This window comes from Mesoplodon bidens (assembly GCF_964165515.1).
Source record: "Mesoplodon bidens genome assembly, chromosome: 9".
Lineage (NCBI taxonomy): Eukaryota > Metazoa > Chordata > Mammalia > Artiodactyla > Ziphiidae > Mesoplodon > Mesoplodon bidens.
In genome coordinates this window covers 8,003,130-8,024,563 of record NC_138166.1, presented here as the reverse complement: position 1 = coordinate 8,024,563, position 21,434 = coordinate 8,003,130, and the positions used below count along the sequence as shown (strand labels likewise).

Here is a 21,434-nt window from a genome sequence, read left to right as displayed (position 1 = left end):
CATTTTAACATCCCAGGTTTTAAAACCTGTGGCAGTACTCACAGACCCACTGCACAATCTGACAGTGGACACGCGGGCTGCTCGAGGGATGCAGTTGAGGGGTAAAAAGTTGCATGAACAGTATTTGCAAGGCTGTCATCTATATTCTGCTTTATTTGTGTGTGTATGTGTATATACACACACACACATGTACAGGACACTTAGTTTCCTTAAGAATTTTTACTGAATGTTTGGCTAAAATACAGCCAACACTTAAGGATGTTCATTTTGAAATAGTGGTGGATACTGTTTAGATACAAACTTATGACTGCCCTCAAAAAAAGCTTCGTGTTTTTCCCCTTAAACTTGGTGCATCACTGAATATGGAAGAAGGTGAGTTGGGAGATCCAGTCCTGACTGAGTAACTGGCACAAAGCAGGCTGGGGAAACAGCACGATGCCAGGTGGAGCTCTGGGTTCCTAGGGCTAAAATGTGTGACGACTGTGGCTCTGTCTGTCTGGTGTAGAAAGGGTGGCCTGGGTTGGAGCTGGCCAAACGTGGGCTGAGAGGAAATATACGTTGTTTTTCTGCACTGAAGCCCAGGGAGGACTTTCTGAAGTGTGTGGGGGCAGCACTCACCCAATGCTGCCTCTGCTATACGTACCCTCCCGGCCTTTCCTTCCTGCTGGGGCCACTCTAGGCTGGACCCCTGGAATGGGTGCACCTCTTATTTTCCTGAACCCGCAAATCCTATCCTTACCACTTATAAGGTCTCAACTATATTTTCCAGAGCTCTAGCAATCATTAGACAAGCTACTACGAAAGAGAGAGCATTATACATCAGTTAAAAACATATGCAAACCCAAAGCTCATTAGAGAAAGATAATATTCATGCAGATTTTACAAACCGTGTCTTTAGGGTGGCCCAATAAGTAGAAATATGGGGACCCATGCTTGTCACTTTTCATGCACATGGAGAGACTGGAAGGTACCATTCCTAAAGGAAGGGGAGGAACAGCCTAGGACCAATCATTAGAATTAACAGAACCAGTGACAAAGATATAGTATTACTGTTAGAATCAAGATTGCTTAGTACGTTTAGAGCAGCTGAATAAAAATTATCTAGGCAGTAAGAATAAAGACTTTAAGTAAAGCTGACCCTATCAAGCATGCAGCCAGTGAAATTAGTGAAAGACTGAGCTACGTTCATATTCCAAAAGTAGATTCTTTTTTTCTCAAAATATTGAAGGCATCCTGAGGTGCTTTTAAGGAGGCACAAATGTTTAAAAAATTTTGAAATTGTAACATCAGAATTTTTACAGAATTTTCTCGTAACGATAGGGTGTTTTAGTGAGACCAGCTGTCATTTGAGAAGTCACAGTAATCGTTTCTAAATTTTGAAAAATCCTCAAATTAAAGACATGGTGTGCCCATGTTTATGTTTTCTCTAATAATCTCATAAATTCTTACAGCTCTTTTCACCTGTGACAATTTGCTTATTTATATTCAAAGTTCACAGTTGACTTGCTGGCTGTAATTATTTCCTGGAAAAAAAATAAGGCTGAAAAAAATGCAGCCAGGTTTTTCCTGTTCTACGTGGCTGTACTCACCTGTCTGAGGGCTGTGCTCTGAAACCAGCCTCTTAGCGGCTGTCTTGGTGTGTGTCTATCTCAGTGCCTGGGCTACCGTTCTTTACCTACATGAAGATGGGCACTAGAAATTCTGGACTATCTGTCAGTGATCTCCGCGAGACAGGCCCCTGGGAGATGTACTAACTGCTCCCTGCAACGCCTGACGCTATGTTCTCTCAGCTCCACACGGTGCGAGGTAGAGGGGGATGTGAAGTTACTGTGATCAAAAGCACGTAACCCACGCAGCTCAGACGTGTGGGGGCCTGATCCCCCCTTTGCCAGTATGTACTGATGATATTCCCTGTCTGAGTGCCTAACTTGCCCCACACGTGCTGCTGTGTATCCACGGCTTCAACACGCAGAATGGAACAGCGCTCCACGTGGAGGTCCCGTTATGCCCCATGGGATGTTTTTCATTGCACAGACTGTGTCTGAGGCGGGGAGTCTCAAGGGTGGGAATGAACAATTTGAGGTTAAAGGAAAAGTAGAGCCTCTCTGTGGTGAGGGAACTAACGCTTACCAATGAATGTGAGGGGGAAATTAAATTTCAGAATTTATTGAGTTTACCATGTAGCCCTGCTAAGATGCAAGTAATTTTGTACAAAAACCATCAGGTGGTTTTAGTGTCACACAGAGAAGGCTCTCATTTGGTTCAAATGTGGGCTTTACTGGGCTTGAAAGATACATGTGCTAGGAAACCTTGGACCAGAAGGTCAAATCAAAGAGCCCAGAATATGGTGGAAAAAATTGCTATGAAGGCTGTAGCAGAAACAAAGTATGGTGAAATGTGAAAAACAGAGTTGCATCCTGTGCTAGGCATATCTGATGCATATGTTATGAGTGTACATGCTCAGTCCTAAAATTCAGGGCCCTGATGAGGCCAGGGTCACTATCTGTTGGAGAGTGTGTGCCAAAAAAAAACAGAGACCTTTTGACAGAAGTGTAAACACAGATTCTTCCATAAGCAAATGTCTGACCTAACTTAGAGTTAACAGCTGTTTAGTCCAGGCTAAGTGTGTGTTTGTTGCTCTGTTAAAATTTTTTTTGAACCCAAACAGCACATTGAAGAATGTGTGATTCTCAATGTTTAGAGATTTTGCTACAATTAGAGCATGTAATTCAAGCCTGGAGCAAGGCATTATATAATCGCATTTTTGGTCCTGACTGAGGGAGTTCAGTTAAAAAGAAATGTTGGGATGTCTTTGTCAGAACAGGACATCAGGGTAACCCCATCTTTGAGCAAGGCTGTAGGCAGAATTCGCAAATAACAAAAATCTGGCCTTATGGATTCACTAATTCTTCCACTAGAAATGAGGGGTTTTGAGTGCTTTAAAATGAACGCTGGTGAGTTATCTGATTAGGGAACACCAGGATAGGACAATAGGCCCAGGCCTCTCTGAAGGGATACTTTAGAGACTTGACATTTTCTGGTTATGGCAGTTGGCTGGACCTACCCAGGAATTTGTCTTATGGTATTAAACTCCACTTTTAGTACCTGGAAAGCGGGGTTTTGTCAGCAAGCTCCTTCATAGGGGTCAAAATCTTTTCTGTATCATATCTATTTTGAGACAAGAGAAAATCAGACAGTGGGGAAAAGAGCTTTGGCATTTAGCACCAGCTTCATAATGGGTGTAGTTGAGGGGTCAGAAGCTTATCTTGAATCAACACTGTCATGCTCTGAACACGGGGTCAGGCTGTCCTCAATGAGGAGGGTGGGAGCTGAGCTCAGACTGTCAAAAAAGCCTGAGATGGAAATGGGAGGAAAATCTAGTCTCCTTTCTTTAATTTTAACAGGTGCAAGTCTGAATGGAGAGCGATTCCGATTTGATGGGCAAAGGAGGAGCCGGGTGGAGGGGCTGAGGCTCATAGAGTGAGAGGTCGACAAGACATAAAGAGGACAACAAAAAGCAGAAACCCCTGCAGCTGGCCTTTACAGGAGAGCTAAAGGAGACAAATCCATGCTGGATTTGTCTCTGGGGCATGGGATTCTTTGGGATGGTGCTTTAAAAATACAGAGTCCTGAGCCAAATCAACCCAGTCCTGTGTGTGTAGGTGTGTAGGTGTGTGTGTGTGTGTGTGTGTGTGCGTGCATGTGTGCGTGCAGCTTTAAAGCCATGATGCAAGCTTTCTTTTAACCTTGATCGCCACTCCTCCCTGCCCTCCATATAAAAACTCCTCTCTGGAATTTGTGACTTCTTTGAGGTCTGTTCCAATGCTCTTACAGTGCTCAGCAGCGTTTCCTCTGAGAAGGCTGCCTTCTCCCTGGACTGTGGTGGAAGCAGCCCTCTCTTGGGAGAGCTCAGCTTCATGTTAGGGAAAGCAAGAGGAAGTTCTTACCAGAACCTAAATACAACTATCCAGCGTGAGTTACTGGAGGGGTTGGAATGTTTAGGTTTTCCAGGATGCACGTAGAGCCCTTCTCAGTGGGGACTGGGAAAGGTATCTGTTCATTCACTCATTTCCTCCAACAATCTAAGTGTTAGGGAACTGAAGGAAGTCAGACCTCAAGAGCTAAACTGGTTCTTCTTGGTTGATTTCTTGGTTACTTCGTGGTCTAATATATTTTATCAGAGTCTTAAATACCTAACAAGTGAGGACCGGGGGGAATGAGTCACTTAATATATCCAGAAAGAGAATAATGTATGTTGGGAGAATATGCAAAAAAGAAGGAATTTCATCAGAGTCCACGGTTTCCAATAAAATGATGTGAAGAAATGGGATTTCACCCCCATCCTTAAAGCACTTTAATAAATGAGGTTTTGGCTGAGCAGTGGGGAAAACAATTTCAGACTTGTGTACCCTTCAAGGAAGCCCCCTGCGTCTGACTCCATGAAACAGAAACTTTTTGGAAGTTTCATGATTAGTGAATTTCCTGGGGTTCCCTAAATGCTGCAGAGGGCAGTCTGGAGCCTTGCAGCCAAGGAAGAACCCTGTTCTCTGTATGATACAGCCACAGTTCTGCATGACAGCCTGTCCTCTTCCCTGCTCTGGCTCAGTGGAGGTGAACTGGAGTGATTTGTGGGGCCACTCATGAAAAAGGAAGATACACTCAACCATGAACGTCAGAAGCTGAAATTAAATTTCAGAATTTATGATTGAAGCAAGCCACCTTTTGCCCTATTAAAAATGCAGGTGAAATAGTGCAAAGGCTATGGAACCATTTAAAGTTCCAATAAACGTGGTCTCTGAGGCAAAGGCAACAGAGACTCTCCCCATGTCTGGGGGGCACAGAGTGGTGCACCACGGACACCTCAGGCCGTGAGGTTACAGAGCTCCAGGTGGAGATCCACAGGAGGGGAAGAGCAATGATTAGCAAATTTGCTCAACAGGGTTTTCTCTCACTAACTTAGAATTGAGAATAATTCAGACTAGGTCTAAGCAGAAATTTACCCATACTCAGCAAGTCCTTTTCTTCAAAAAAAGTACAAATTATTAGCATAAGCATTACAAAGGAAATGCTTAACAGATTAAAGAAGCCAAGTGCTTTTCAAGGATCCTTAACACTCTAGAAGGACTTCTCAAACTCCACGAATAACTAATAAGACCCATTAAAAATGTTTCATTAGAGCAGATCCTTTGAGACCTTTTAATCAGTCACCACAGTATTAGAATCAATTGTTATACGTATCCTTATTCTTAGACTTTCAGCTTACTGAGGGCCAGGACTGCATCTTACCTTCAGTGCCTGCAAAGTGCCTTGCACATAGTAGGTGCTCAGAAAAATCCTGCTTTCGTTGAGGAAATGGTAATGATATTAATTAATGATATTAATTACAGGATCTGCCTTACACGGAATATGTGGCAGGAGTATAATGTCTAGAGTTGACCTTTGTATGATCAGAGGGAAGGAAGGATTTGAACAAGTAATTGTTAACAAGATTATAGGGGTAGGCTTATAACATTCACATGCTAATGCGTAGTATTAAAGAAGAATAAACAAACACTGCTTATTGCCATGTAAGTAGAGACTGGTACTGCTTAATCTGGTGCTCTAATATTATTGTAAATCATTTTTATTTACTGCTTAAAGGAAGACTTTTAACTGTTTAGCCCATTCATTTCTTCAGCTATAGTCTGAATATATATAGTATGGCTCAAATAGATCTCTTCTTACTTAATGTCGTTATATTACACTTATAAAACATAAACAATTTCATTTATCCAAGGCCTGTAATACTCAACACCTATCAAAGATACAATTAACTTTGAAAATGGAAGTGCAAGCAGAGGTCTGCCTCATGCATCGGCTATTTCTTTCCCCAAAGGGAGATGTGGCCATTTGGTGTTAGTTGTCCTTGGGCCACTGGTATTCTGAGAATTTTGCTTCCTCCTGGGAACCCTGCCTGGCCTCCTAAAACCACTGAGATCATTTACAATCAAACTCACTTCAGCATTCTTGTCATAAAGACCTGTATTGTTGCTTAAGAGAATCAACAGGCCAGATCACCAACCAAGGCTGGAAAGCATATTTCTGTTTTGTTTTGATGAGACTTAAACAGCAACTATGACCAGCGCAAGGCTCTGCGCTGGTCTGAACTGCTTGTGGAGGGCATTCTCTCATCCCGTGGCATCTCTATCTACCCTGGCCTTAGCTCTGTGGCTTAGCGTGTACATCAAGCAAATGCTCCGTGTAGTCCCTGAATGCTAATGAAGGACACCTGTATGTCAAGACGGAGATAATCTGCATAATATACTCCTACGCAGCTTTAGAACCAGGATGCTTGCTTTCTTTTCTCTTAACCTTTTTAGGTTTAATTGTGACAGCAAGAACCAGGATTCAGGAGCCCGCTGCTTCTGCTGTATCATCTTTTGATCCTTTCCTCAGGATGATGGAGTCAAGTTTCCTTCTTCCTGCTCGTTGTTGAGATGTAGGTGTCAGGGGAGGGGGAACCCAAGCTCTCATTGAGTTTATAATCAACAAATTCTTATCCTGAGGACTAGAGTGGAGTTGAAGTGTCTGTCTCCTGAGCTACTCTTTCAAGGACTTAACTATGAAAGCAGCTTCTCCGCCGAAGCCTTTATCATTTCCCCACCCTCCCCACAGCTGCTCAGCCACCCCTGGGAGCAGCCACTACGCTCGCTCGTGGCTGCGTTTGCTGATTTTCGCCTCTGAATTGGCTGAGGTGTCTCTGCCAATGAGTCTCATGGTAATTATGGATGGCAAGTTTGCAGCATATTTATTCCCTTCCTTAGCTCACTTGGCTTCACACCGTAGATTGTGTAGTCGACAATCTGACAGATTACCTGGGGTGTGTTTTTCTTTGCATTGCACCTGCACTTATCTATCTCTCTGTCACCATAATGACTCTCAGCAAGGGAGTTTTGTATTTCTCTTGACTGAGATCAGCTTTTCCCTGACATGTCCAAAAGTCCAGATAAGGGTCTTGCTTCAAAGCTGCTCTGAATTCTGAAGGTCTCAGAGGGAGGGCTGAGGGTTGTCCCTTAAACCCCTCCAGAGACTGCTGTTTGCCAGTCTCTTCACCTTCAGAGTTCACGCTTGCCCAGGCTGGGTTAAGCCTCCACACTTCCCTAACAGGTAACATCTCTTATGGATTCTGATAACTCCCTTTAACAAGCTTTTAAGGCCACATTTTATGCCAAGATTGGGATCTTAAAGGGCAAACAAAGGAAACAAACACAAGATTATACTCATAGTTGACAGAAAAAGCAGGTCTCCTGTCACTAGGGTGCGTGTGGACACAGCGGATCATGTCCTTGGCTCTGTCCACTAGTAAAGCTCAAGGATTTTCGTTCACTGTTCTTGCTGCTGTTGTTTTGTTACCTGCACCCCTTGCCAAGTTTATTAAAATACACTCTAGCCTATCTTGGACAACAACAAAAATAACCAAATTGTGTTTCACAAGAGAGTCTATTTAACTGATGCTGGAGGAACTGTGATGTTCCTTAGCCTTGGGCACTCCTCACACACTGGGGGCATCTGCATAGTCTGTGAATGTGTGGCCATTTCGTGGCTTGTTCCTGGTGCCGGACACGTTCCCAGAGCAGGCTTGGGACCGCTATCCTTAGAAACGCTTTCTTGCCAGGCTGGACTTTGGCTGGCATCTGGGAATGTGACTGGTGATTCGTTCCCTACACTAATATATAGCTTTCCTAAGCGATCAGGGTGTCTCGCTGTACCTCAACTGTTTGTACAAACAATGTGGTTTACGCTCAACACCTGCTTTCCTTCTTGGGAGTCTGGAACTTTGGTACGTGCCAGGCAGAGGGTGCCTGAGTGCCCAGCCCCCAGGAGAAACCCTGGGTGCCCAATCTCCCATGGACCTTGCAGGGCAGCCACGTCATCGTGCATATGCTGCTTCATTCTTGTTGCTTCAGGAAGAATGCTCTCTGGGTGACCTCTCATGGGAGACAGAAAAAGCATAAGGAAGGCTGAACATGGATTCCTCCAATTCCACCTTAGTATTATTATTATTATTTTGCGGTACGCGGGTCTCTCACTGTTGTGGCCTCTCCCGTTGCGGAGCACAGGCTCCGGACGCGCAGGCTCAGCGGCCATGGCTCACGGGCCCAACCGCTCCGCGGCATGTGGGATCCTCCCGGACCAGGGCACGAACCCGTGTCCCCTGCATCAGCAGGCAGACTCTCAACCACTGCGCCACCAGGGGAGCCCCAATTCCACCTTATGATCCCATGGGGTGTCCTTACTACATCACTGTCCTAAAGCTGAGCTGTGAGCACAACTACATTCTGGACCCCAGGAGTCTCATAAGCAAATCTCTGAACGTGGGGTGGTCTCGGGGACCCTGAAACAGCCTCCTCATTCGTCGTCGTGAGGTTCCAGAAATGTCATTTGAGGCATTATCCTCAAAAATGCTGATGTGATCCCTAACCTTCTTGGTTTCTTATGCATAATTTTGACTTAGATTTTCCTGAAAAACTAATGTTTACTTAGTTTATGACTATTCTTTTACTTCCCTAAAGGAGATTGCTTTACTCTTTTAAATTTGTTCTTTTGTGACATAACCTCTAAATTTATTTTACAGTCAAAATCCATGTCAAATCTAACATCAAAAGTAGCAGACAGGCTCTACCACTACCAGTGTATATGATTTAATGTTACATTTTAGAAGAATACATTCAGAAGTTCTGCAGTACTGCTGCAGTTAAGAGTATTGACAATGGGTCCCTCAAAAGTGTGCCCAGATATTTATCAAACTCTCTGTGTTGGTTAATTTTGGAATTTAACCTTAACTAGATATTTTCAGATGACATTAAGAATTAATGGGATATGGCTTCCCTGGTGGCTCAGTGGTTGAGAGTCTGCCTGCGGATGCAGGGGACACGGGTTCGTGCCCCGGTCCGGGAAGATCCCACATGCCGTGGAGTGGCTGGGCCCATGAGCCATGGCTGCTGAGCCTGCGTGTCCGGAGCCTGTGCTCCGCAACGGGAGAGGCCACAACAGTGAGAGGCCCGCGTACCGCAAAAAAGAAAAAAAAAAAGAATTAATGGGATATTGTCGACATGAGCTTGAATTTTTGTGCTGTTCAAAAACATGTTTTTAGTTTTTTGCTTTGAGGCAGCTTCATGCTCATGCATTACAGTCTGAGTTATGCCACGCTGGTTGGCAGACTATTCTAACTGCTCTCTACAGAGCGGCAGCTGGCGTGGTGGGTGCTCAGAGTCGGGACCAAATAGTGATTCTACAAAAGGAATAAAAAGTTCAGGAGAGCCATGTTGTTCAGGTTAATTTTTTTTTTTTTTTTTTTTTTTTGAGTTACGTGAGCCTCTCACTGTTGTGGCCTCTCCCGTTGCGGAGCACAGGCTCTGGATGCGCAGGCCCAGTGGCCATGGCTCACGGGCCCAGCCGCTCCACGGCATGTGGGATCTTCCCGGACCGGGGCACGAACCCGTGTCCCCTGCATCGGCAGGCAGACTCTCAACCACTGCGCCACCAGGGAAGCCCCAGGTTAATTTTTAAGATTAATTTGTTAGAACAGTAAGAACAGCGTTAACTCTATGAGAACCCCTGGATATAGATAACAGGTCTTGTCATGGAGTGAAACACACCTTTAAAACGAGATCTTTTTCAGAAGTGATAGAATCTCACAGGTCGGTTTCATATTACTGAATCCCTTTATGTGCTCTAGGGTGCAAAAAGGTATTCTATTTCAAGAGTTCAGATTCTTTACAAAGGGATGAATGCCAGTGCCATTACACAGGCTCAGGCCTGTGCTTATTGCTAATGTTAATAATTAAAATTATTTAATTAGATCCAAGTATTAAGGATGGGAAGCTATGAAATATTTCCTTGGGCATACAGCCAACCCTACAGAAATTTCTGAATGGTGTCCTACTCTTAATGTGAGGGCTTAACCAGCCCTTCCTGTAGGCTTTGGGTGTGTTCAAGACTCTGGAAACAAAGTATTTAAGGGCCATTGAATTCAGATATTTCAGCTGAATGCAGGATTATATCTGTCCTGCTAATAAGGAAGTGTTCAGTCAATTATTAGGTAACTTAGGCAGAAAGCATAATTTGAGAGGAAAAAGTACTATTTAGATTTTGAGGAATGGAAAGGCGAAAATGAAAATCAAATTTATGTAGATCAACAAACAATTTGAACTATTCATTCGATCAGCAGTTAGATCCTATTTCCCTAATCTGGACAGGTATTATCTGTGCTACCTCTGTACTGATATCTGTCTGTGTCTGTCTCTCTGTTAATCCCTGTGATTAATTAAAGACCAGCTCAGGTTTCTCTGCTTTTCATGTAAAGACCATGCAGCACTTTCTGATACGCTAAAGTAATGATGTCAGCCTTGCCTTAAATGGGCTGTTGGGAAATAACACCATTAAAGACTTCTGATGGCAAACCTATGAATTAAAATGCATTTTAAAGCCTTCCTCAAAAGCATCCAGATATACAACACAGGAGTGATTTTGGGGGATATCCCTAAACGCCAAGGCAATGCAACCACTGCATGAACTGAAGTTTATGCTTTAATCTTCACACCTTGAAGATTTGGTCTCGCTTGTCCCCTGGCCCCGGTTACACACCTCACAGGACAGTCTGATGCACGAGCCATTTTAGGAAATAACTGATAAATTACTGTGGACTCAAATGAACAGAGGGCTATCAGTCAAATTACAAAAGTTCTAATATAGGAATGTGGCAAGAACTCCCAGCACACTCAGAGATGCCCCGAAGGTCCTACATTTGCTATTTTCAACATTACCTAAAGAAGGGAGCAAAAGAAAGAGCTCACAGTAATATATACCTTGTGCTTAAATATACACATGTGTATATACCTATAGCTATTGATCACTAAATATATATTTAGGCAGAATTAGGGAACTGATGTAGTTTTATAAATAAGCACAGGCATTTACAGTATACAGAAGAAACAGAAAAAAGGTGAATCAAAACGTGAAACGTACCATACTCTGGGACCTGCCCCGTCCCGCGCTTCAGCAGTAGCCTGACTCGTCTTCCTCCAGATTTGATGAGCTCTATTGCTCTGGCGTGTGTCATGTCTCTGGTGCTCTCCCCATTGATTTCAATGATCTGATCCCCTACCTGTTAATTAAAGAGACATCAAGTCAGCCAAAGATGGTTTTATTCAAGTTGCATTTCCGACAGATTAGAGAAGCATCCGTAGAGGACCAGTTTCCAGAGAGCAACTGAACAATTTGGTTGCAGCCTGCTGCTTCTTAGGAGAGGCTAACCCCTGGCTACATCCTGAATCTGACCACCAAACTTTATTTATCTTTCTAGAAACTCAAATATTAGACCATGGAGGTTGTGATGATATGTCACTTATATTTAGCCAGTATGGCAGAGGCCACAGTTGAACTATTTAGGATTTTCTTAAAAAATTAGGGAATATGTTGGATACTACAATTCAAAGTAAGCTGGCATCTTTGCTTTGAATCAAGAAGTAAATATTTTAAGGCTTTTTCATTGAACACATTAGGCAGGCATCTAATTCAAAGTGTTGGATGGAATGATTTGTTTTGGGGCTTCTCTGAGAATTTTTGTTACGCGTCATTTAAATTTTCCTGGGTGCTATGACGCTATTGCTTCCTTTGTAAACAGTGGTGGGTTGATAGGCAAGTTTGATGATGAATTTTCTATCACAGTCCTCTGAATGAAAAATGACTCCATTCTCCACACAAGAGGGATGCCCTTGCTAAATCTTTGCCATGCTCACACCTGGTGGCCAGGGTTTGGTTAAATACCAATCCCTCTTGAATTGCTGGAAGTGCCTAAGTTCCATTAGCAGTTCCCGTTTAGCCTTTGTGAATAGATATTTGGAATAAAAGAGCTTCAACCATGAGCACCTCATGTAACTCCCACAGTACCATTACTGCCAGGAACCTTTGAATTAAAATGTTTGATTTCAGTGCAAGTCACTTCAGACAAATTAGCCAGGAAAAGCACAATAAGTTGCTTTGCAAAAATGCTGTTTTAGTGGGGTTCCTGAAACAAAGCAGATCTCAGCTTAAACCCCATAATGCAGACAGAATTGCAAATAAACTCCCTAGAGGGGAGCAATATCTAGGTTGATGCTTCAGGCTGGGCAAGAACAGGAACAAAAAGTTGCCATCACAATGGCAAAAGGGCATTAAAATAAGCCCCTTCCCCAAAAGGGGGACGGGGGAGAACAAACACAAGTTTATGGTAGCAAGGAAGTGACATCTCCACCTAAAAAGGACTCCTTAAGGGGCAAGGATCCCAATGTAATGAAGGTAAAGACTTGCCCCTTTGTGTACTCGTTGGCCTTTGGAAGTACCGTTTTAAGGCAGTGGAAGAGGTTGGCCTCACTGGCATGAACTCCACATTCCATAGAAGAATCACAAAAGACACGACTAAATTAATGAGTTGTAGGGCCCATGTTTGCACCATTTTTCTTCAGGTCTCCCTAACTGTCACCTTCCCCAGGAGGCAACGGGCACAGCCTGAGGTCCAGCAGCTAGCCTGAGGCCACAGAACCAAGCCAGTAGCAGAAGAGGGACCAATTATCCCTCTCCCAGCAGTCCTCACTGAAACCTCAAGGCACAGGATCCAATTGTAGAGATAAAAACAAAAGTTCCGATGAAGCTGTTAGAATAGAGTCTTCCTTCCCGGCTACTCTCTTCAGACTCACGTGCCCGACTGATTACTAAACATCTTCACCTCGATGTCTGGCAGGCCACCCCAGCTCAACACCAGCAGACCAGGTGTTGCTTTCTCCCAAAATAGTTTGTCCTCTCAATTCCTAATCCTGGGTGGTAGCACCACCATGTATTTACCCAAGCCAGAAACCTGGGGGTCCTGCTGAGCTCCTAGCTCAATTCAGGCCTTTACCTGGATTATTCCAATATGCTCCCACCAATGTCTTCTCATTGTCACCCGTATCATTCTTCTAAGTGGGATCTCCCCAGATGCATCACGCTGACTGAGGCAGGCAGGGTTTCCATATGCCACTGTTCTCTTGTCTTCTCCTCCCTATAGGCCAGCCCAAGCTCTTTTCCCCTGGGAGGCCTTCCTAGACCCTGTCTTCTCCTCAGGCAGAAGTGTGCAATCCCTCTGCTCAGTCATCGCTGCACCCCACTATGTTATCTATGACACCGCATTACACAACTATGCTTGTCAGTATTCCCTCCTCGACTTTTTTTTTTTTTTTTTTTTTTTTTGCGGTACGTGGGCCTCTCACTGTTGTGGCCTCTCCCGTCGTGGAGCACAGGCTCCGGACGCGCAGGCTCAGCGGCCATGGCTCACAGGCCCAGCCGCTCCGCGGCATGTGGGATCTTCCCGGACCGGGGCACGAACCCGTGTCCCCTGCATCGGCACACGGACTCTCAACCACTGCGCCACCAGGGAAGCCCCCCTCCTCAACTTTGAGCTTCTTCACTCATCAAACAATTCCTGAGCACTGATTATGTGCTAGGCAGTCTACTGGGGAGATCAGATAAAGAGAGATGAATGGTATAGCTCCTATTTACAGCATGTTCTCAGTCTAGTTAGAGAAAGTGGGTTAATAAGACAATTACTATTCAATATCTCTTTGCTCTGACAGAGGTATTCACCAAGTGCTAAGGGAAGAGAAGGGAGGGGCATCTAACTTAGAAGAGTGGGGCTGGTAGTCAGAGAGAGCTTCCTGGAGGTGGTGACATCTCAACTGAGTTTTGAAGTATCAGTAGGAGTGCCCCTGGTGAAGGAGGAGGAAAAGCATTCTAAGTAGAGAGGACAGCATATGCCAAGACCCTGAGCTTTGACAGCAAAGCACTGAAGATTTTGAACAAGGGGTAAGCTGACCAGGGAAGCAGAGTGGTGTTTAGGAATCTCCCTGAGACAGTGTGAAGGGTGGACCGGAGAGAAAGTGGGAGACTGAGGAAGGGAGCTGAAGTTGTGAGGCTGTCACATTGTTTTATCCAGGTGAGGAATTGGGAGACTGTGGGGAAGAAAATCATGGGACACATGAGGGCAGGGACTAGGCCCCATCTGACTGTGTATCTTGTATGGGGTGCACTGTACCTATTTGTGAGTGAATGAATAAAGCATTTCCACATGGCTCATCTTGAGAACCATGCGGGAATGGGTTATAAGCGCTCTTGACCCCAAACTCAAACCCTGACAGACAGCACTGCCTGAGGACACTTCTGTTTCAAGACTGACATCTCAACAAGAACCCTGTGGAAGGCGAAAGGAATCTTGTGGTGTGATAGAAACAGTCACACTTAGAAAATCTGATGTTCTCATTCTCTTGTCTGTTATTTTCCCTTTTCCCTACTAAGAGCCATGAGAATTAGGGGAGAAAAAATTAGCCGGGGAGAGAGAAATGGTGGGTTGGGAGATAGTGTGGGAGGTTGAGAAGGAGAGGGGTTCAGGGGCTGCACAGGGGCGGGGCTGACGTCTCTGGTGTGGGATTTTCAGGATAGGGCTCTGGGAAGAGTTAGGGATGTTATTTGTATTAAGTTCCTGGGAGCCTGAGCTGACCTCTTGGCTTGGCAGCTTTCCATGTGAGGTCCCCTCAGAAGGAGAAGAAAACAACTCTGATGCTGGCTGAATCGAGGGTCCTTAAAGGTCCCTTGTCTAAGACTTTCAGTCTCTCCCAAGTCCCTGTCCATTCCAGGGTGCCAGTGGAGACAGTCTTCCTGCCTCACTGGGAGCAATGGAGGTTTGGGAACAGCCCAAAATCTTACCAAATTCAGAGAAAAAATTTTGGGGTGGGACGCTGGTCAGGCAATGAGATGGAAATGCTGCCACAGTCATAGATCTGAACCTTACAGGCGTTCTGGGCAGATTGCAAAAGTGGGTCAACTCATTTGGATCTAGTGTCAGTGGTAACAAACCTGGTCCAGGCCCAGCCTCAAGACTCCCATCTCTCCTTGTGAAATGACATAAATGGTAGAAAGGTTTACTTTCCATTTTCATTCCAATAGCAGCCTTCTATAGAGTCATTTTACAGGGAGCTCCGTAAATCAGTTTGGGATGTGATTCCTTTCACTTTCATCCTCTTAGCATCCGATGAATAAGACAGGTTTGTCAGGGGGAGAAGAGGTTCTCTTTACCTCCCCACCTCCATACAGCTGCCCAGATGCAGCCAGTTGAAGTGTCCCTTTCCTACATTGCAGTGAACTGTTTGGGGGGGGGGTGCGGTTAATTGGATAGAACCAGTGGCAAATGTGCGTCCCGCTCAGGGATGAAGAAAAAGACCGGTTGTGACTCTGAGGTAGTCTTCTTTTCCCACACACCGTGGAGCTATTTTCTATTGAGCTGCATTACTAAAATGAAACTTTAAAGATCTCCTCCACTTGTTCTTAGAGAATTTTTAAAGTATCAAATTCTAGTTAGAATTGAGAGAGAGATGGGGGAGGAGAGAGAGAATGGAGGCTGTGGGGGAGAGGAAGAGAAAGAGACAGACACACCCAAACCAGGTAGAGGTAATTCAGGAATGTGTGTGTTTGTTTTGTGTGGATCAAGATGTCACGTGTAGGAAACTAACCAAAGGACATAAGATGATTCCTAGGCATTCTTTTTTTTCCTGTGGAAGAAATACTTTTATCTGTGGTCCCCTTGGGGAAACTGACAACCTTACAGCAGTGTCTCAGGGGCAAGGTGGAGTGAGATAAGTGCCATTTCTTGGCCCAGTCTAACAAGTTCTACATTTCTACTCATTTCTATTCACATCTTGGCAGATTTTTCTTTAACAAAACTATTACCAAATCCTCGAACTTGCTTGAGGCCCTGCAGGTAAAACCTCTCTTCTTTTGTTTTTTTAAATTTATTTTATTTATTTATTTATTTTTGGCTGCACTGGGTCTGTTGCTGTGCACAGGCTTTCTCTACTTGCGGCCGGCGGGGACTCCTCTTCCTTGCGGTGCACGGGCTTCTCATTGCAGTGGCTTCTCTTGTTGCAGAACACGGGCTCTAGGTTCATGCATGGGTTTCAGTAGTTGCAGCACACAGACTCAGTAGTTGTGGCTCACAGGCTCTAGAGCGCAGGCTCAGTAGTTGTGGCACATGGGCTTAGTTGCTCCGCGGCATGTGGGATCTTCCCGGACCAGGGCTCGAACCTGTGTCCCCTGCATTGGCAGGCGGATTCTTAACCGCTGTGCCACCAGGGGAGCCCAAAACCTCTCTTCTTGTTGGAAAGCCAAGGCAGGTAAATCAGTATATATATATATATATATATATATATATATATATTTTTTTTTTTTTTTGGCTGCACCACGCGGCATGTGTGATCTTAGTTCCCTGACCAGGGATCGAGCCCGGGACCCCAGGAGTGAAAGCGCCAAGTCCTAACCACTGGATGGCCAGGGAATTCCCAAAAGTTTCAGTATTTCTTAGCAGTTAATAGTTTAGGTTGTAAGAAAAGAAAAATTGAACTCTGTACTGTATGCATTTTTGTAGTAAAGTCATATAGAAAGTATTTGGTTTGGCTCAACTAAACCTTTATACGGACTACATTCATCCTGGACCTACTTCAGCCCCAAGTCGTGGTAGTTTCTGCTCAAGGCTTGCTTGGATGTCTCCACAAACATGCCTGGCTGGTTGCAATCAGCTAATTGCCCTCACACCACAAGAACCTATTTCACATGATTAGACATGACTGAAGTGATCCTAGGTTATAATTAGGTGTGAGGAATTGAGCTCCTTTAGAATTATATGCCAACACAACGATCGACGTCTCTAGTCTGTGTTTCATGAGAGACTTAGCTGTGGACCATTTGTGTGGCTAATGGTCCGAGGTCACAGGTTAGCTTTGTCATAATTCTTTCTTACAGGCTGGTTTCGCCCGCTGACTCCAGACCCCTCACGAGCAAGGAATGCACCTATTGCCTTTGTGTCATCTATACCTGTCACAATTCCTGACAAGTAGGCCCTCGGTTAATCACGGTTGAGTAAATGAATGTTAGCTTTGCTTTTCAGTTATAGTGACCGTCTTCGTTTTCACGACACAGGAGGTTCAGCTTTTGTGCACCTTAGCATATACCGTAAAGCTTTCTTGAAATACTGCCTTAGGCACCTGCAGCCAAACCATAACAATTTCAACAGTACTTACAGGAGACCAAATGAAGTTTCAGTAAAGGTGACCTACAAAAATTGTTAGAGACAGGTATGTTATTGTTATGGGAGACAAATGCTAAAGCATCGAGAGAAAGGGGAAGGGAGGCTGAATTCGAATAAAATCAGAAAAACGGAATCAGAATTAGGGTCTTTGCTTCTGCCTGTCACAGGTATCCTCACTGGGTGCTCTGACAAAAGGACACCTGGGCCATAATGGCCCTCCTGGAGCAAAGGACAGGCTGCTTTTCAACTCGATAATGACCTTTAATATATCATGGCTGTTTTCACAATTAACCTTCGTTAGATATTATTTAATAACTATTACAGTAAAAATCTTTTCCAAGGAGTTACACTGAGTGCTTTGGTTCACCTTCCCATGCCTTCCGTGAGACTGGTGATTGAATTAGATGGCATCCAAGTGCCTATTATAGGACCTGGCTCCAGTTACAAACTGCTGTGCATGATTGCCTCAGCAAGGCACAGAAGCCCATCAAGTCAGCAGGCTTTTCCAGAGAGAACTTCTAACCCCACTGGAAACTGAAATTCAGATCTGAGAGCACTGACACTATGTGGATTTTATTTGCCTCAATTAATTTATATGTTGAACTCTGTCTGAGACTCTATGCTATGTTCTAGACAGTATTCACTTAAAAAGAAAACATCCCAACCTCTCTTAAGAAACTTCATCCAAAGAGAAGTGTGAAAGAGCCCTGGTGGATTTCCAGAAAAGTCCTTAATCAAGGTTATACCCGAGCACATACCTGCTTGGAAGGGTCATGGAGGTGAGGGGAACAAGAAGTTATGGGCCGCTGCAGAGTTCTGAGGGCTTATGCCTTGATGTGGGTAGGGTACCTCATGTCACGTTTTTCTTATATGTGTATTTTCCCTTTAGAAAAGATTCAGTCACAGCTCAAAAAATGTTCCGTCTCTGACTTGGGCAGGGGTGGTGCCTTGGCTTCTCACTCAAGTCAGGGGGCCGCTGTGGTGGAGATTCGGGGGGCACTCTTCATTCAAGAGCTTCCATTTCTCATTCTTACTTTTAAAATCCTCTAAATTAAAACATGGAAATACATCTGAAATTTCGAGATAATGTAGTAGCCCAATTGTGGAAGTCAACTCTAAATTATAATTTGGTATCTTTATCACCAAAACTTTCCTTTTTCTTTGTCAAATATTACTAACACTAATCTCATATAGGGAATTTTATTAGATTGCTTTGTTTCTAAATCTCACTCTTCCAGGGCTTTTAATTGCTGTTGATGTGCCCTTCCTCAGGTCCCCCATTCCCTGCTCTACGTATGCCTTCTGGGTGGAGCAGTTCTCTTTCTGTGTCTTTGCAAATGCCGTTCCCTTTGTCTAGAATCTGCCTTTCCTCGTTCAAATAACGAAATCCTGCTCATCCCTTAGGGCAAAGCTCAGGTATGCCTGCATCCAGGAAGGCTTCTATGATCCCCCATCAGTCCTGGGTTGGGTGCCTTTCCTCAGCATTTCTTTAAAAGTTGGCCCTCCATTTCCACAGGTTTTGGATCCATGGATTCAACCAACCATAGATGAAAAATATTTTTAAAAATTCCAGAAAGTTCCAAAAACCAAAACTTGAATTTGACATGCCTGGCAACTATTTACATAACATTTATATTGTATTTATAACTACTTACACAGCATTTATACTGTATTAGGTATTATGAGTACTCTAGAGATGCCTTAAAGTATGATCATGTATGTATGAGAACATATTTTATATGCAAAATATATGCAAATACATCATATGCAAGTCATTTATATGCAAATGCTATGCCATTTTATATAAGGGACTTGAGCATCCTTGTATTTTGGTATCTGTGGGGATCCTGGGACCAATCTCCATAGATACCAAGGGACAACTTTATTGACCTTTGCCTATCACAATGCTGTAAGCCCTCCAAAGGCAGGGACTCAGTCACATGGGAAATACCCATACATATTTGTTCAAAGGATGGATGAACAACTGAAAGGAGGAGCTTTCAGAATCTGTGTTTTGACTCTATGTTCCTTATTGCTTAAACCAAATTTAAGCAAGATGTGTAAAAAGTTTTAAATTTGGTTTCATGATATATGTCAACCAGATTTGACCATGATCAAATAATATAAAGTGTATGTAAGTGCCTTGTAAACTCTATATTATACAAATATAATCTTTTATTATTAATTGTAGTCGTTATCATTATCACCACCATTGTCATCATCATGGTAGAAGAGAGAAAAAAAGGAAACACAGTGGTAAGTTCTTCACAATGAATCTAGGAGAGAAGCCGCTGAGCTGTTGAAAATGTATTTAATGGAGAAATAAGGCAAACAATTTTTGGAAAATATCACTGAGAGGTTAAAGACCCCAAAAGTGCTGCCTTTTAGGAATTCTTATAGGGTGTTAATGCTGTTTTTTTAATTCTATGATTCTGATAAATAGTTCTTAGAAAAAGAACCTCCTTGAATGCTCGGCAGATAATCCAAACCCTAAACCAGGACAGAGAGATAACTGCAAGTGTGGCAACAGACAGAAATACAAAGAAGAAGATTTTAAAGACAAGCTGGTTGAAGCAAAATATTTTCTATGGAGGGAAAAATAAGCACAACCATTCCATTTTCATATGCTGGTTTGACTGCGCAGGCAAGAAGAGGAGACTGGAGAAATATCTTAAAATCATCTGCCTGAGCAAGAATAGAAAGCTATCATTTGCAGCTCAGCTAGTGGCTTATTCATTTGCTCAGAAATCGCTTATGTTAGGTCATGAAGTCAGCTTCCCTAGTTGATTGAAAAATAAACAAAAGCAAATCAAAAAGAAAAGTTTCCATTGTGGACCGATGTAGGCTGTGATTTTCCTTCCCTGGATGTAATTGAGAGAAAATGAGGGATTATTATTCTGCATACTTATCTAATCAGATAGATTTATTTTCCAGATGCAAGCCTTGGTCTTTGTGCGATGACTGCTATATAGGCACACGATAACCATTCCTTGCTTTCCTGAAGCTGACCTACTTGCAAATTGCCTTTGCATTTACTTTGTGTGTGTGTGTGTGTGTGTGTGTGTGTGCACACGCACATCAGTTCCAGACCTGATGTTAACAGTGTGAATTAGAGTGAAAGGTATACCCAGATGGATGTATCAGTCAGCTGGGATTTTGAAGATACTTTAATGGTGGGACGATTTCAGAGGTGTGGGCAGGGATAAGACAACCAAAGAGGGCTGTTGAGGCACTAAATACGTATGGCAGAGGCCATTACCATCTCTGGTCTGGAAGACCCGGGGGAGGATAGAAAGTAACAGGGGCCTAGTGAGAGCTCGAACCGCGAAAGACAGGCCACCTGACTGGAGCTGTAGTTGTCAAGGAAGGAGCACTGTTGGCCCAGAGCACTGAGGCAGGGAGCAAAAGGGGTCAGAAATGCGCCAACCTCTCTGTGGCAGACAGAATCACGTCCCCCCAAAAGACATCCACATCTAGGCCCTGGAATCTGTGAATATGTTACCTTACATGGCAAAAGGGACTTTGCAGGTGTAAGTTAAGGATCTTGAGATGGGAAGGTTCTCCTGCTTCTCTGAGTGGGCACAATGTAATCACGAGGGTCAAAGTCTGAGAGAGAGATTTCAGGACAGAGGTCAGACGTGAGGGAAGATGCTCTGTTGATGGCATTGAAGATGGAGGAAGGGGCCACAAGCCAAGGAATGTAGGTGGCTCCAGGAGCTGGAAAAGGCAGGGAAACGGATTCTCACCTAGATCCTACAGAAGGAACTAGACCTGCTGGTAAGACAATTTGATTTTTTTTTTTTTTTTTTTTTTTTTTTGCGGTACGCGGGCCTCTCACTGTTGTGGCCTCTCCCGTTGCGGCGCACAGGCTCCGGACGCGCAGGCTCAGCGGCCATGGCTCACGGGCCCAGCTCTGCAGCATGTGGGATCTTCCCTGTCCGGGGCACGAACCCGTGTCCCCTGCATCGGCAGGCGGACTCTCAACCACTGCGCCACCAGGGAAGCCCGACAATTTGATTTTAACCCACTGAAACTGACTTGGAATTATGACCTCTAGAACTGTAAGATGATAAATTTGTGCTGTTTTAAGCCACTAAGTTTGTGGTAATTTGTTATAGCAGGAATAGAAAACGAACACACTTTTCTCTCTTCTGCCCTCTGATCTACCAGTGCTTCTCATCAGCCTAATCCAACAGGAAACCCGGGGGGAAGAGAGTGTGGGTGATGCAGACTTAATGATCAGTCCCCCAGGATACAGAACAGGGAGAGGAGGAAAAAGAATGGATCTGAGGGAAAGCAGAACAAA

At 44.1% G+C, this 21,434-nt stretch overlaps 1 protein-coding gene across 2 annotated transcripts in view; it reads right to left on the bottom strand.

Annotated features, from left to right (window-relative positions):
• The window catches only part of MAGI2 (membrane associated guanylate kinase, WW and PDZ domain containing 2), a gene marked incomplete at its 3' end in the record, with an annotated part of 1,332,164 nt that overhangs the window by 43,543 nt on the left and 1,267,187 nt on the right, over positions 1-21,434 (bottom strand). Inside the window, exons 21-22 of one of the 2 annotated variants that reach the window (XM_081243892.1) lie at positions 11,008-11,146; positions 888-976 (exon numbers count right to left, since the gene is read on the bottom strand). In XM_081243892.1, coding sequence (XP_081100018.1) covers positions 888-976; positions 11,008-11,146 — 228 coding nt within the window. The remainder of the gene's footprint in view (positions 1-887; positions 977-11,007; positions 11,147-21,434) is intronic. The other variant, XM_081243891.1, reaches the window with a different exon arrangement.